This window comes from Bos grunniens, chromosome 3, assembly GCF_055505025.1.
Source record: "Bos grunniens cultivar Pamir isolate PY7600 chromosome 3, Bosgru_T2T1.0, whole genome shotgun sequence".
NCBI lineage: Eukaryota > Metazoa > Chordata > Mammalia > Artiodactyla > Bovidae > Bos > Bos grunniens.
Window position 1 is genome coordinate 95,635,055 of NC_141167.1, and position 16,464 is coordinate 95,651,518.

Consider the following 16,464-nt stretch of genomic DNA (forward strand, 5'->3'; position numbering starts at 1 on the left):
TAGGACTTTTCAAGTGTTTTCAAGTGTTTTCTTTCTCTGGCTTTTCTGTGACTTAACAGTATCTTTTGAAGAACTGGAGTTGTCACATCTTGAATTAATCCAGTTTATCAGTTATATCTTTTATGGTTCATGTATTTGATATTTTGTTCAAGAAATGTTTGTCTAATCCAAGGTCACACAGATTTTCTCTAAATGCATTATAGTTTTACTTTATTATACTTTTAAATCTATAGTCGTTTTGAGTTAAATTTTACATGCTGTGAGGTAGAGATTGAGATTCATCTCTTTCCATATAGATATCCATTGCTAGAATTTGAAAATCCAACCATTGTTGAAAAGACTAGTCTTTCTCTATTTAATTGACTTTGCACCTTTTTTGAAATTAATTGACCATATATGAAATCTATTGACCAAGTGTGGATATACTTCTAGACTCTGTTCTGTTGATCTGTATGCCTGTCCTTTTGCCATTACCATTCTGTGTTTGTAATTATGAATTTTTGGTCTTTATGGTCTCATAATTAGGTTGTATGAATCCTACAACTTTGTTCCTTTTTGGAATTATTTTGGCTATTCTAGTTTCATTTTCTATATAAACTTTAGAATCAGTTTCCTGATTGTCACAAAATAATCTTACTGGAATTTTGATTGGGATTATATTGAGTCTGTCAGTAAGTTTAAGGAAAATTGATAACTTCCAATGCATGAACATAACATATCTCTACATTTATTTAGTTCTTTAATTTTGTTTATTGGTGTTCCTAGATTTTACAGATCTTATGTATATTTTCATGGGTTTATATTTCATGTTTCTTGATGCTGTTAAAAGTGGTATTGCATTTTTAAATTTTAATTGCTGATTGTATAATGTCAGTATATATAAATACAATTGATTTAAAACAGCTTTTAATAAAAGTTTAAGTTTGCAGCTGGCTCAAGACATTTTTTTCTTTTCTGAATAATTTTCCTGATGCTATCATTTTTTTAAAATGTGGTAAAATGTACATAGTAGAATAGCATTCACATTGTTGTGCTCTGTGCAGTTGATTTTCTCATTGACCTTGTGGCCTGAGATTATCCTATATTAACTAGTTAATTCTGGTCACTTTTAAATGGATTTTTAATAGATTCTTTGGGGCTTCCCTGGTGGCTCAGCAGTAAAGAATTTGATTGCCAATGCAGGAGACATGGGTTTGCTCCCTGGGTAAGTGGCAACCCACTCCAGTATTCTTGCCTGGGAAATCCCGTGGACAGAGGAGCCTAGTGGGCTACATACAGTCCATGGGGTCGCAAAGAGTTGGACACAACTTAATGATCTTTTCCTTCCTTCCTTTCAATAGATTCTTCGGGCATTTCTTTTTAAAGAATCATGTCATCAGGGAACAGAGGTGTTTTATTTCTCTATATAGAGAACTGTTTTATTTGTATAGTTCTTTTATTTTTTCTTTTTCTTGCCTAGAACCTACACTAAATACAAAGTTAAATGGGAGTGATGAGAGTGTATTCCTTTTCTGGTTCCTGATATGAGGGGAAGAGCATTTAGTTTTTCACCATTAAGCATAATGGGTTTTTTGGTAGATGCCTTTCATCTTGAAGAAATTCTCTGCCATTCCTTTTTGCTGAGATTTTAAAACTCATGAATAGGTATTGAATGTTGTCAAATGTTTTTGGCATTTAATTAGATGATTATATGATGTTTCTTCTTTATTTGCTGATAATGTGAATTATACTAGTTGATTTTTGAAATCGCCTTGCATTTTGTGGAAGAAATTTCACTTGGTCATGTTGTATTATCCTCTTTAAATATTGCTGGAATTGATTTGATAATGCATTGTTGAGAATTTTTTGCATGTATGTTCATATGAGATATTGATCTATAGTTTAAATATCTTTTTGTGTATGTGTGTGTTTCGTGTAAGAGTAATGCTGATGATGTAAAATGAGTTTGGAAGTGTTTCTTTCTACTGGAGAAGTTTGTGTATTGTTGTTGGTTAGTCTCTCAGTTGTGTCTGACTCTTTGTGATCCCATGGACTGTAGCCCACCAGGCTTCTTTGTCCAGGGGAGTTCCCAGGCAAGAATACTAGAGGGGATTTCCATTTCTGCTCCAGTGTTTGGTAGAACTTCCCAGTGAAACCAGGTGAGGTTGGAGATTTTTTGTTTTTTCCCACTAAGTTTTACAATGTATGTATTCTGTTTCTTTGGTAGATAGATATAGTACTATTCATGTTTTTTCTTGTTAGGTGGCTTTTGTAAGTTTGTGTGGCTTTTGTTGTTTATTTCAGGGAATGTGTTTCTACTAAATTGTGGACATAATTTGTTATTATCCTTTTCATATCTGTAGGGTCTTTAGTAATGTTCCCTGTTTCATTTTATCTTTGGTTGTCAGTCTGGCTACAAAGTGTATTAATATTATTTCAGGCTTCCCTGGTGGCTCAGGCAGTAAAGAATCTGCCTGCAATGCAGGAGACCAGGGTTCAATCTCTGGGTTGGGAAGATCCCCTGGAGAAGGGAATGGCAACCCAGTCCAGTATTCTTGCGTGGAGAATTCCATGGACAGAGGAGCCTGGTGGGCCAGAGTCTATGGGGTTCTCATCTTCTTTTTGGCTGTCAGTCTGGCTACAAGTTTATTAATATTATTATTTCAGAGAATTGGTTTTTGTTTCATTGATTTTTCTCTACTTTTGTGTGTTCAGTTTTATTAATTTTGCTTGTATCTTTACTTCTGCTTTCTTTGGGGTTAAGTTGCACCTTTTTCCCTACTCCCCACCCACCCCAGTTTCTTATGGTTGAAGCTTGTTAGATCATTAATATGGCACCTTTTCTTATTTTGTTTTTATCTTTTTACTGAAGTAGTGTTCACTTACAATATTCTGTTAGTTTCAAATGTACACATAGTCATACAATATTTTTATAACATATACTTCATCAAAGTTATTTTAAGATATTGACTATATTCCCTGTGCTGTACATTACATCCTTGTAACTTAATTTTTTCCTAGTAGTCTATAAGAATTAATCATCAAAGATTTGCTTCTCAGCCTTGCTTTAGTTGCATCCTATGAATTTTGATATGTTTTTGTTTTCCTTTTATTCAAAATACTTTCTCATTTCTCTTCCTTTTTATTGCTAGTTATTTAGAAGTATATTGTTAAATTTCCAGGTATTTGAGAATTTTCCACATATCTTTGTTACTGATTTCTAGTTTGTTTAATGGGCAATGAATAGATAAAAAAATCTGTTGAGTTTGTTAAAGCTTGTTTCATGAGCCAAAATAATGGCCTATCAAAAAAATGTGTGCTTGAAAAGATGTTTATTCTGCTGTGGTTGGGTTAAAACTTCAGTTAGGTCAAACTGGATAATTGTGTTGCTCAGAACTTCTGTAAATTTACTAATTTTCTGTTTACTTGTTCTGTCAAATACTAAGTTGAGGAGTCTTGAAGTCTCTGACTAAAATTATGAATTTGTTTGTTTCTCATTTCAGTCCTACCAGTTTTTACTTTATGTATTTTGGAGATCTGTTCTTAAGTGTGTACATATTTAGAATTGTTGTCTCCTTGGTGAATCTGGTTTTTTATTGTTTTAAAGTTTTTCTCTTTATCCCTGTTCATATTCTCTCTTATCTTTAGTTTGTCTGATTCTATTATAGTTATGTTTCTTTCAGGTAATGTCACATGGTGTATCTTCTAACCTATGAGTGTGTTGGAGGCATTTTTCATCACTATTTTATCTTGATTTTTAAAATTATTATTTTTAATACTTCATTTGACCTTTACAGTTTTCATTTCTCTGCTAAAATTCCTCATTGTCTTTATGCATGTTTTCCACCTTATCTACTAGGTCTTTTAACATAGTAATTATAGTCATTTAAAATTCTTTATGATTATTTCAACCTTATTGAGTCTGGATTGTCAGTTGCTTTGTCTCTAGAAAGTGGATTAACTTTTCTTGCTTTCTTTAGTGTTTAATAATATTTTGTTTAATGCAAAATACCATGTATGGGTGGGACAGTAAAGACTGAATTTAATAATATTTGTGCCAGAATAGCATGTCTGTGTTGTTAGTGTTAGGAGCTGAGTAAGTTTAGTCCGAGTTGAAACAGGTTTGGGACTTTTATTGCTAAGATAACCTGCAGTGTACCACTGGCTTCAGATTCCTCTCACACTACCTTGTAATTACAGTGATCCTGTTTTGCAGGCAAGTTTTTCTTTATGCCCTTGCTCTGCCCTCTACTTCAGGTGTTTCCTGCATGCCTGTGCCTCAGGGAGGGTCTGCCTCTACAGCCTATCCCTCTCCCAGCCATGAACCCCTGTTACTTGCTACTCCATTCTTCCAAGTCTTTACCAGGTTAAACACTATATGATGTCATTGAGATAGAGCATTTTTTTCTTATTTCATGCTTGTCTGACTATGTAGAGGAAATACTAAATGTTTTGTTTGTAGTTGACTAATTTTTATACCAAAAGGCATATGGTTCAAAATTAATTATGAACAACTTATGTAAAAGAAACCTCAACCTCTGTTTCATTAGGCTCTTTATCTGAAGGTTGAAACAAAATGTTGAAATTTTGGTTGCTATTATCACAGGAAAACACTAAAATACTTAAAAAGTATGCAGTGTTATCAGTATTTCCATTTTTGCAGTTTTAATACCTCAGACTTCAGAAAGAAGCATTGTGAAGTAGAGGGAAGCACAAGTACTTTGGAGCTATAGGTTTGAGTCTCTACTCTGCCCCCTTTCATAATGGTTATTTGTCAAGCTGTTTACCTCCTGTAATTTAAGTTTTGTTATCTATAAAAGAATGAAAGTTCACTTGAGAGTTGTTGTGGGGATTAACTTATTCGAAAGTGCCTAACAATATTATCTGATACTGCTTTATTTTTCCTCCTCCTTGGATTTTTTCCTGTATGGTAAATCTATTGTTTGGGAAATCCTTTTACTTAACTGAAAATAGATTGTTGTTGTTTAGTCACTGAGTCTTGTCCAGCTTAGTGAGAAAATTCTTTTACTTATTTGAAAATAGATTGTTAGTGTTTAGTCACTATGTCGTGTCTGATTCTCTATAACCCCATGGGCTGTAGTCTACCAGAGTTCTCTGTCCATGGAATTCCCATGCAAGAATACAAGAGTGGATTGACATTTCCTTCTCCAGGGAATATTGCTAACCCAGGGAGGAATCGAACCTATGTTTCCTGCATTGCAGGCAGATTCTTTACTGCTGAGCTACTGGAGAAGCTCCTTGAAAACAGGTGAAAGTGAGGTTGCTCAGTTGTGTCTGACTGTTTGCGACCCCATGGACTGTAGCCTACCAGGCTCCTCCATCCATGGAATTTTCCAGACAAGAGTACTACAGTGGGTTGCCATTTCCTTCTCCAGAGGATCTTCCCAACCCAGGGATCGAACCTGGGTCTCCCACTTGTAGGCAGACGCTTTACCGTCTGAGCCACCAGGGAAGTCTGATATCTGAAAACAGATATCATAAATTAATTTCTTTGGATAGAGTTTACTGTCCATAAAAGTAAGAACATGTTTTACTTTTCTTTCTCATAAAATCAGATTTTACTGACCATTTTACTTTTCTACTTCATCATTTTACATTGAAAGCTCTGATCCATGTCTATTCCAGAAGACAAACAATAAATCCTTGAGATCTGTTAATAATAAATAAAACACTGAATATAAGATTATTCTAATACTGGATAGATAATAAATCCCTATATCTCAAATAAGACAGAAAATTAGCTATAATTTATAACATGCCAAAGTACCTTTATTATATTTAGGAAGAGTGTAACTAGAATAAAGAATATTTTGCATACATTCTATTAATACGTTCTTGTATGGTGAACCAAATGAGGGTTATATGCTATCCTAACAAAGTGTTCCTCTGTCCTATGATTTATTAATATTATAAATGTGAAGCTTTATCATTTTATTTTCTCAGAACAAGACTATTTATTTTAAATATTCACGTTTAAAAATCTTGATGATTTATTATGTTTACTTGATGGTAGCCTCAAATATATGACATTTCTTTAACAATATTGTCTCTTCTCATTTTTTAATGGTTATCAAAGTGATATCCTTCCCTGAGTAAGATAATAATGTAATATATGTGGATAACAACATCTGAAATCTGTCAGATAAAATAGAGAAATGGTTATGTAGAGTTTAATACATGTTTCACAGAATATAAAAACAAAATAAACAGCATCAACAGCCAAATTTTTCTTTAATAAAACACAAATGTGTACTTTGTTGTCTGCAGGTAAGGTCATTTCTGAAAAAGTTCAGGGATATTTTCTAAGACACATAGAGGTCCCTTTTTTGGCCCTAAAATTCTAAATAAAAAAAGAGAAACATTAGAGTGTTAATTTTTCTTGGTTTAAATGTTAGCCATCATTGTTCTTACTGCACTAATTTTCATTTTATTTTTGCTTTAGAAGTTACTGCAATTTCCATTCAAAATTTGACCTCTGCATTTTCTCTAGATGTGTTAGTAGTTGGACAAAACATTCCGCCAAGCTTTGGTATCCCATTTTAAATACACTCTCCAACATTTCAGCTTATATGTGTGAATTCATCTACACATTTGTATACATTCTTACATGTTCAAAGTCACAGTAGTAATACCAATTCACAATTGATTATGGTTATGATTACCAGTTTGATCAGAAGATAGAGTTTACCATATGATCATCCCAGTAGATGCAGAAAAAGCAGTTGGTGAAATTCAGCATCCATTCATGATAGAAACTCTCACCAAAATAAGTATAGAGGGAACATACCTCAACATAATAAAAGCCATTTATGACAAATCTACAGGCAATGTACTACTCAGTGAAAAACACTGAAAGTCTTCCTACTCAATTCTGAAACAAGACAAGGATGCCCACTCTTACCACTTCTGTTCAACATTGTATTGCAAGTCCTAGCTATAGCAGTCAGACAAGAAAAAGAGATAAAAGGTGTCTAAATTGGAAGGTAAGAAGTAGTAAAATTGTCATTATATGCAGATGGCATGATACTCTATATAGAGAACCTTAACGTATCCACACAAAGACTATTAGAACTAATAAATGAACTCAGCAAGGCATCAAGATACATGATTAATATAAAGAAATCTGTTGCATTTCTTCACACTAACAGTGAAATATCAGAAAGTTAAAAATCCTGTTTAAAATCATGTCAGAAGACAGAGTTTAGAGGTACTAGAAATTTAGGCCTAAGATCCAGGACAGAAGAGAGCCACAGAGAAGCCCCAAATTCTGCATGCACTAAACTATGTGTTTAGATTACATTGTTTTATTTCCCTTTGTGGTTTTAGAGCTAAACCTTAAATTTTTGCCTGAAAAAGACTTTAACCTTCCACATTCTCTGCCTGGTAAAGCACTTAAAAAAGCTTACGAGCTTAAACTTAGAAATTTGTTTATGTTAAACAGCTCTGTTGAAGTTAATTTATATACAATAAAATGCATCCAGTTTAAACGTATAGTATATAATTATATTTAAATTTTGACAAATGTCTGATATACTTTTGGAGGGAATACAAATGATACAAACTTCTGGAAAATAATTAAGCTTCTGTCAAATAAACGTTTAAAATTCTGTGACCCAATAACGTACTTTAGTAATCTTATTATCTGAAAGTAACAACATGGATACATAAGATGTACTCAGAAGCATTCTTTCACAGCATTAATGTTTCTTACAAATTGTTCCAGTAAAAATAACTGGGAGATTTTACATAATGGATGATGAATACATAAAAGTTTTTTCTATAAATAAATGTTTTAGAAATCTTCATTTAAATGTTGAAACTCTTAAAACACTTTCATCATCTTATTAGTCAAGAGTTGTAGTTGCAGAAAACAATGTATTTTATCTAGTGATTTATTAGAAGGTACTGACCAGCTAACAGAATCTTTGGGAGGGTCATGAAATCAGACACTTTTGTTATATAGCTAGAAAACATGCAGCCAGGAGAAATGCTCAAACATCAGTTCAGTTCAGTTCAGTTTCTCAGTCGTGTCCAACTCTTTGTGACCCCATGGACTGCAGCATGCCAGGCCTCCCGGTCCATCACCAACTCCCGGAGTTTACTCAAGCTCATGTCCATTGAGTCTGTGATGCCATATAACCATCTCATCCTCTGTCGCCCTCTTCTCCTCCCACTTTCAATCTTTCCCAAATCAGGGTCTTTTCAAACGAGTCAGTTCTTCACATCAAGTGGCCAAAATATTGGAGTTTCAGCTTCAGCATCAGACCTTCCAGTAAATATTCAGGACTGATTTCCTTTAGGATGGATTGGGTGGATCTCCTTGCTGTCCAAGGGACTCTCAAGAGTCTTCTCCAACACCACAGCTCAAAAGCATAAACTCTTTGGTGCTCAGCTTTCTTTATAGTCTTAACTCTCACATCCATACATGACTACTGGAAAAACCATAGCTTTGACTAGACGGACGTTTGTTGGCAAAGTAATGTCTCTGCTTTTAATATGCTGTCTAGGTTGGTCAACTTTTCATCCAAGGAGCAAGCATCTTTTAATTTCATGGCTGCAGTCATCATCTGCAGTGACTTTGGAGCCCTCGAAAATACTCTGTCGCTGTTTCCACTGTTTCCCCACCTATTTGCCATGAAGTGATGGGACCAGATGTCATGATCTTAGTTTTCTGAATGTTGGATTTTAAGCCAACTTTTTCACGCTCCTCTTTGACTTTCATCAAGAGGCTTTTTAATTCTTTATCACTTTCTGCCGTAAGGGTGGTGTCATCTGCATATCTGAGATTGATATTTCTCCCGGCAATCTTGATTCCAGCTTGTGCTTCATCCATCCCAGCATTTCTCATGATGTACTCTGCATATAAGTTAAATAAGTAGGGTGACAGTATACAGCTTTGATGTACTCCTTTTGCTATTTGGAACCAGTCTGTTGTTCCATGTCCAGTTCTAACTATTGCTTCCTGACCTGCATACAGATTTCTCAGGAGGCAGGTCAGGTGGTCTGGTATTCCTATCTCTTTAAAAAATTTCCAGTTTGTGGTGATCCACACAGTCAAAGGCTTTGGCATAGTCAATAAAGCAGAGTAGATACTTTATTGGAATTCTCTTGCTCTTTTGATAATCCAGTGGATGTTGACGGTTTGATCTCTGGCTTCTCTGCCTTTTCTCAAACCAGATTGAACATCTGGAAGTTCACAGTTCATGTACTGTTGAAGCCTGGCTTGGAGAATTTTGAGGATTACTTTACTAACGTGGTTAAAGCATCTGCCTGGAATGCTGGAGAGCCGGGTTCGATCCCTGGGTCGGGAAGATTACCTGGAAAAGGAAATGGCAACCCATTCCAGTATTCTTGCCTGGAGAATCCCATGGAGGGAGGAGCCTGGTAGGCTACAGTCCATGGGTCGCAAAGAGTCCAACATGACTGAGCGACTTCACTTTCACTTTCTTTCACTTCACTAACATGTGAGATGAGTGCAATCGTGTGGTAGTTTGAGCATTCTTTGGCATTGCCTCATAGTTTGCCCCTGTGTAAATAACAGGGAAGGAACACAGCCCCACCCATCAACAGAAAATTGGATTAAAGATTTACTGAGCATGGCCCTGCCCAGCAGAATAAGACCCAATTACCCCCTCAGTCAGTCTCTCCCATCAGGAAGCTTCCTTAAGCCTCTTATTCTTCTCCATCAGAGGGCAGACAGAATGAAAACCACAGCCACAGAAAACTAACCAATCTGATCACATGGACCACAGCCTTGTCTATCTCAGTGAAACTATGAGCCATGCCATGTAGGGCCACCCAAGACAGACGTGTCATGATGGAGAGTTCTGACAAAACGTGGGCCACTGGAGAAAGGAATGGCAAACCACTTCAGTATTCTTGCCTTGAGAACCCCGTGAACAGTATGAAAAGGCAGAAACATAGAACACTGAAAGATGAACTCCCCAGGTCAGTAGGTGCCCAATATGCTACTGGAGATCAGTGGAGAAATAACTCCAAAAAGAATGAAGAGACGGAGCCAAAGCAAAAACAACACCCACTCGTGGATGTGAATGGTGTTGAAAGTAAAGTCCAATGCTGTGAAGAGCAATATTGCATAGGAACCTAGAATGTTAGGTCCATGAATCAAGGCAAATTGAAAGTAGTCAAACATGAGATGGCAAGAGTGAACATCAACATTTTAGGAATTAACGAACTAAAATGGACTGGAATGGATGAATTTAACTCAAGATGACCATTATATCTACTACTGCGGGCAGGAATCCCTTAGAGGAAATGGAGTAGCCATCACAGTCAACAAAAGAGTCCGAAATGCAGTACTTGGATACTTAAGCATACCTTGTGGCTTTTATGGTATGATCCAGACCCATTCCTTCTGTTGCCCACATGTTATCTTTGAAACTTGGGACTAATCAATAGAACTTCTGTCAGAGCTACCATTTAACAATCAGGCACCTGTGCATGAAAGACCACTGCTTCAAATTGTTTACTTCCATCCAGATATTGCTTATTTATGTATATTTACCAATGCCTAGGCCTTATCTTGAAGTTTAGGTGGGATGGAATCTGGGGAATGTTATGTATAATTTTCCATCCTCTGCAGTGTATGAATTTTGCTTGAAAAGACACTTGAGTGAGTGTTGAATATTACTCCTTGGAAGGAAAGTTAGGACCAACCTAGATAGCATATTAAAAAGCAGAGACATTACTTTGCCAACAAAGGTCCATCTAGTCAAGGCTATGGTTTTTCCAGTGGTCATGTATGGATGTGAGAGTTGGACTGTGAAGAAAGCTGAGCGCCGAAGATTGATGCTTTTGAGCTGTGGTGTTGGAGAAGACTCTTGAGAGTCCCTTGGACTGCAAGGAGATCCACCTAGTCCATCCTAAAGGAGATCAATCCTGGGTGTTCATTGGAAGAACTCATGCTGAGGCTGAAACTCCAATACTTTGGCCACCTCATGCGAAGAGTTGACTCATTGGAAAAGACTCTGATGCTGGGAGGGATTGGGGGCAGGAGGAGAAGGGGACGGCAGAGGATGAGATGGCTGGATGGCATCACTGACTCGATGGACGTGAGTCTGAGTGAACTCCGGGAGTTGGTGATGGACAGGGAGGCCTGGCGTGCTGCGATTCCTGGGGTCGCAAAGAGTTGGACACGACTGAGCAACTGAACTGAACTGAACTGAACTGAATATTACCACATCATATTAAAAGAAATGAAAATAAAATTGACAGTGAAGTAGTCTTTTTCAACTCTCAGGTTAGCAGCAATCAAAAGTTTGACAACTCTTATGTTAACAAAAATACAGAAAAACAGCTGGTCATAAATTCTGATAGAAATGTAAATATGTGAAAGATGTGAACAGGTTGGCACTAATTATCAAAATTACAAATGAATGTATCCATAGCTTCAGTAATTCCACTCTTATAATTTATCTTACAGAGGTACATAGTTTTGGAAACATGTCTATGAATAGAAGACTGATTAAGTAAACTGCAGTACTATCTATCCAAGGATAAATTTTGCAGCCAATAAAGAGAAAGAGGTGGAATGATATGGAAAGATCCCCGATATACAATAAGTGAAAGAAGCACGTTAAGAGTAGAGTATATGATATTCTGTTTTTGAGAGAGAAACAGAGGCAGAAGACTGTGTGTGTGTAAACTGTAATAGAATTTCCATTCTGAGAAATGGAAAATGAGGATTGATGTGACATGCTAGGAGTCATGTATACCTTGGAACTGATTATAGCACAAAATATTACTAGATACTTAAGAAATTAATAGCCATTTGCATTATAGAAGGAATTGTGTGGTCAAGGGTTAGGACTAGAAAAGAGATTTACCTTTTACTTTGATATGTTTTAGATTTGTATTATTCTCCTGCATTGCATACTAGCTAATTTGTTTTAAATTAGCTGTTGCTGTTGTCTGCCAAAGTGTTTCTGAGACTAGGAACTGTAAGGCTGTGGTATATTTATCATTAAAGATTTTGTATTTTCCTGAATAAATTAAGCCTTCTAGGTAAGGAATTTTTTTTCCTCAATGACATTGGGATGGTGCTTTCATTGAGTTGTGTATTATTATTATTGGTACTATGTAAGTTAACTGACATAGGTAGTTGAAAATTAGAAAATATGTCACTAATTACTTCTTGAAGTAAAATAAGAATGCTTTCTATTTAGAAAAAAGCTTATGTTTGTAAGTTATTTTACTGTTTGGAATATTAGTTTTACATGTAAAAGATATGATCAGCAAACACATGTCATTAGTGTTAGTTCTTAGTTAAGAACTTGGTCCCTTTGCCCTGCTGCTAAAGTGTGAGATAAAGAAGCAGTGCTCTTCACTAATAATGTAATGTCTCTCTGTGCATGTTAGTCCCTCAGTCATGTCCGACTCTGCGACCCCATGGACTATAGCCCGCCAGATTTCTCTGGAATTCTCCAGCAAAATATTGGAGTGGGTAGCCATTCCCTTCTCCAGGGGATCTTCCCAACCCACGAATCCAACCAGGATGTCTCTCATTGCAGGCAGTTTCTTCACCGTCTGAGCCACAAGGGAAACCCTCAATTTCTCTTTACTAACATATAACTGTTAGTAGTATTTATGTAGGTATTCAAGGAAGTGGTTAATTGTAGATGTATAAGAATATCTAATTTGAAACTCTGCTAAAAATTTCCTGTTATTTAAGAAACTTTGCAAAATATATTAATGTCATATTGCTTTGTATACTTGCACGTACTCCTCTCTAGTTTATACCCCCAGTAATGTAGGTGTGCTTTGTTTAATATCATCTCAACTTAGAACTTTGATCTAGGCCATGCTTTCAACTACTTACTTATTTGAAAAATCCAATAATATTTTATCAACAGTACTTGACCACAGTGAAAAGATGGAGCCTTGAGTATCGGATGATTTTGAGAGGGTAGCCTTGAGGCATGTAGAAGAATATGCCACTTTTCTTAGCAGGGTGTTTTGAGTCTCTAAGTCAGTAGCCTCTAAAATGAAATACATGTTAAGAATATTAGAAATTATACTATAAATGTCTTGGTAATAGTACCTTGATTTTAAAAGTTTGAGAACCACTGATATTTAGGCAGCTTATTGTTTTGTATACCAAAAAAAAGCAGTAATTGGGACCAAGAGTTGAAGCATATAACTCATAAAATAAGCTTGGAATGTGAACATAAATATTTTCTTTTCATTTAATAATTATGAGTGAACCTTGATGGAGAATGTCAAGATATAACGTGTAAGATAGAAACATGATTATAGTAATTCAAGGGCATTTATGAAATTCAGTGGCATCTCTTTCTCTTAATATTTGTTCTGAGCTTGATACCATGGGTGAATTTCATAGCCTAGTGTTTTCTCTCAGATTTTTTGCCAGCTGAAAATACAGATATTAACACCAAAACCAGTCCTTCCCTTTCAATTAATTGTAGTTTCAAGCCATTTCACTTTCAGCTTTTTCTTCACTATCCATCCACTTTACAACAATTTCTCTGATTGCTGTATACTCCACGGTACCAAGAGATGCCATTTTTCCCTCTGTACTTTCATATATCCATTATGTTGTGGTATGCATCGTAGAAGAGATCAGGAAATTTTATTGACAGCAGTAATTTCATAATTTATGAATGTTTGTGTGTTTGTCCCAGATATTCAAGATTAAAGCAGTCCAGTTGGCTGAGAAACTCCTTCCTGCCTTTAACACACCTACGGGAATTCCTTGGGCAATGGTGAATCTGAAAAGGTAAATTCTATTTTTATATGGTTATTCTTGTTCTGAATATATTAGATTAACTGATTTTTTGAACCTTCACCATACTTTTTAAGACTTAAAACTGTTTTTCTCTGCATGTATACAGAAGCATATTTCTTTAAAGCATTGCCTGATTTTTAAAATACATTCTTTGCTTTGAAACAGTAAAACTATATTTCATTTCTACTGCTTGTTTCTGTAAGTCTAGATTTCTCTCCCACACCTTTATTGTTAACAGTATAGTTGTTTCTTTAAGATTGCTTATTTATGTCTACTTAGTGCTGGAATGGATTCAAAGTGCTTTCCCTCTCTTCCTTTTTTGTACACTACTTGTTTTTTTTCTAAGTCAGAATAGAACACAACATACCTTAAAATCAGGGCTTCCTGTTGCTGAATGTCTTACTAATGATAAGAGAAGACATAACTCATGATATTGACTGTAGGGTCCTTTTTATGATATCCAAATTATAGAGGTTCAAAGTGAAGCATGATTCTCTGACAGGTTTATTTGGGAAAATGAATCTATTGTAGTCATTTCTTTTTAATGGAGAACTTGATTAAGTTTTGATTTTCATTAAGAAATCATTATTTTATGCTGAACATGAAATCTAACTTTACTGTTCTTTGCTGTCATACACTATATATAATGTAAACTAACTCTTTGTGAGGAAAAAGCTAGCTAGAGTTCCATACCAGCCTCCACAAAAGGATATGGCCTAAGGTGTTAAGAACATACCTGTTCTCTTTTGTTCATAGTTTCATTCCAGATTTTCTGGTGTTTCCCTCAGTAGCAGTGTCAGTCATGTAACTTTCTTATATGATTAGAATTTTAATTAACTTACAGTTTAACTCTGAGATGAAGAAATATGCAGGATATTATTATTATCTAGATAAAAAATAACCAAAAATCCAGCATTGCAAAACTTCAAATTTAGATTGAGACAAAAAAGTAGTAGAGTTTTCAAAGACCATGTCTTGAACATAAGCTTAATTTTCATACTATATCTTTGTATATATTCATACAAAATATTTATTTTACTTGAGTTTATAGAGCATAGATAAATAAAGGTTTTTGGTTTTGTGTTTTGATTGAGTTATACATATCTCTCACGTAGACTTTATTCCAGTCTAGATGTCTGAAATCCAACCTATGTTAATAATCTAGCATTATTTATCTCTTACAATATGATTAGCACACAGAAGCACACACATACATACATACTGGTGGAGCTTTTAAAATTTTATATGATTTGTTTGGATACTTGTTTTTCTTTCTTATTTTTATTTTCTTTCTACTTCTTATTTTTCTCACACAGCAAAATCTCACGGAAATACTCTTCCTGGTCATGCCACAGAGCTTTAAATCAAACTTTGTGATAACCACAGAGTAGAAGATAGGATATACTGTAAATACATAGGTTATACCATGATTTATTTAATTATTCCATATCAGTGGTATTAGTTTATTTCCATTATTTTGCTACCATAAACGTTACAGTAGCATCCTGTTATATATGTCCGTCCCTTGTAGCTCACTCAATAAAGAATCTGCTTGCAATGCAGGAGACCAGGTTTGATCCCTGGTTCAGGAAGATCCCCTGGAGAAGGAGATGGCAACCCACTCCGGTATTCTTGCCCGGAGAATGCCATGGACGGAGGAGCCTGGCAGGCTACAGTCCATGGGGTCGCAAGAGTTGAACACGACTTAGTGACTAAACCACCACCATATATGTCCTTGTAGAGAGAGGAAGTTTTTCTGAAAGTGATTCTGAAGAATATGATTGCTATATCAAAGGGCATATATCTTTTTTTTTGTAGGATAGATTTCCCAAGTGTGCAATTGCTGGATCAAAGGCTATATGTATTTTTCAGTTTAGTAGTTACTCCCCACGTATTTTCCAAAAGGCTGTAATTCATCATATTTCCACCAACAGTATATGAGAATACCAAAATGTCTATATGTTCTGTTTAATTTTCAAGAGAATAATGGCTATGAAATGTTACTATTGTTATTTTCATTTGTATTTTCTGCTTAGTGAATTCAAGCACCTTTTCATAAATTTATTGGACATCTAGATTGTTTTTTGTGAATTGTCTATTCCTAAGTGTTGATTGAGTTGTGTTTTTCTAGTTAGCTTATAAAAGAGCCTTACAGATTATAGAATTACTTTTACCCCTGTTCTACTACTTGTTTGTTGTTTTTATAATAATTTTTCATCCTTAAGTTTTGATTTTTTATATATTCAAATATGTCTTTTTAACTTTGAGGTTTTCAATCATGGTTAAAAAGATTATCTTCACCTGTGTTTTATAGTCTCCTGGATTTCTGTAAAATGTTTATATAGTATTGTTTTTTTTAAATTATCAATATGATGTTGGCTGTAGCTTTTTTTTTTATCAGTTGCCTTTATCAGATTGAGGAAGTTTTTTTCTCTAGATAAACTGTTAAAATAACTTAGAATAAAATTATTCAAAAATTCATGAGATACTATTCTTACTAGACTCTTTGTGAGGTTTAAGATTGTGTTTTCACAATCTTAAATGTCTTTAATTTTCCTAACAGTCATGTGAACTAGTTATCATAAATTCTTATGTTATGTATGAGGAAACTGAGTCTCAGAGAAGGAAAATACCTTGCTCAAGGTCTTTCAGTTCATTAATGGCAGGAGTAGGAGCCTATGTGCTACATTAGTATTAAG

General features: G+C 35.1%; 1 protein-coding gene across 5 annotated transcripts in view; it reads left to right on the forward strand.

Annotated features, from left to right (window-relative positions):
- The window catches only part of MAN1A2 (mannosidase alpha class 1A member 2), a 150,494-nt gene that overhangs the window by 71,213 nt on the left and 62,817 nt on the right, over positions 1-16,464 (forward strand). For all 5 annotated transcript variants that reach the window (XR_015160800.1, XM_086392093.1, XM_086392095.1 and 2 more), the window contains one exon: positions 13,662-13,756. Coding sequence is in view for 4 of the 5 variants with exons in the window: in XM_086392093.1 (XP_086248219.1) it covers positions 13,662-13,756 (95 nt within the window). In the remaining variant the exon portion in view is untranslated. The remainder of the gene's footprint in view (positions 1-13,661; positions 13,757-16,464) is intronic.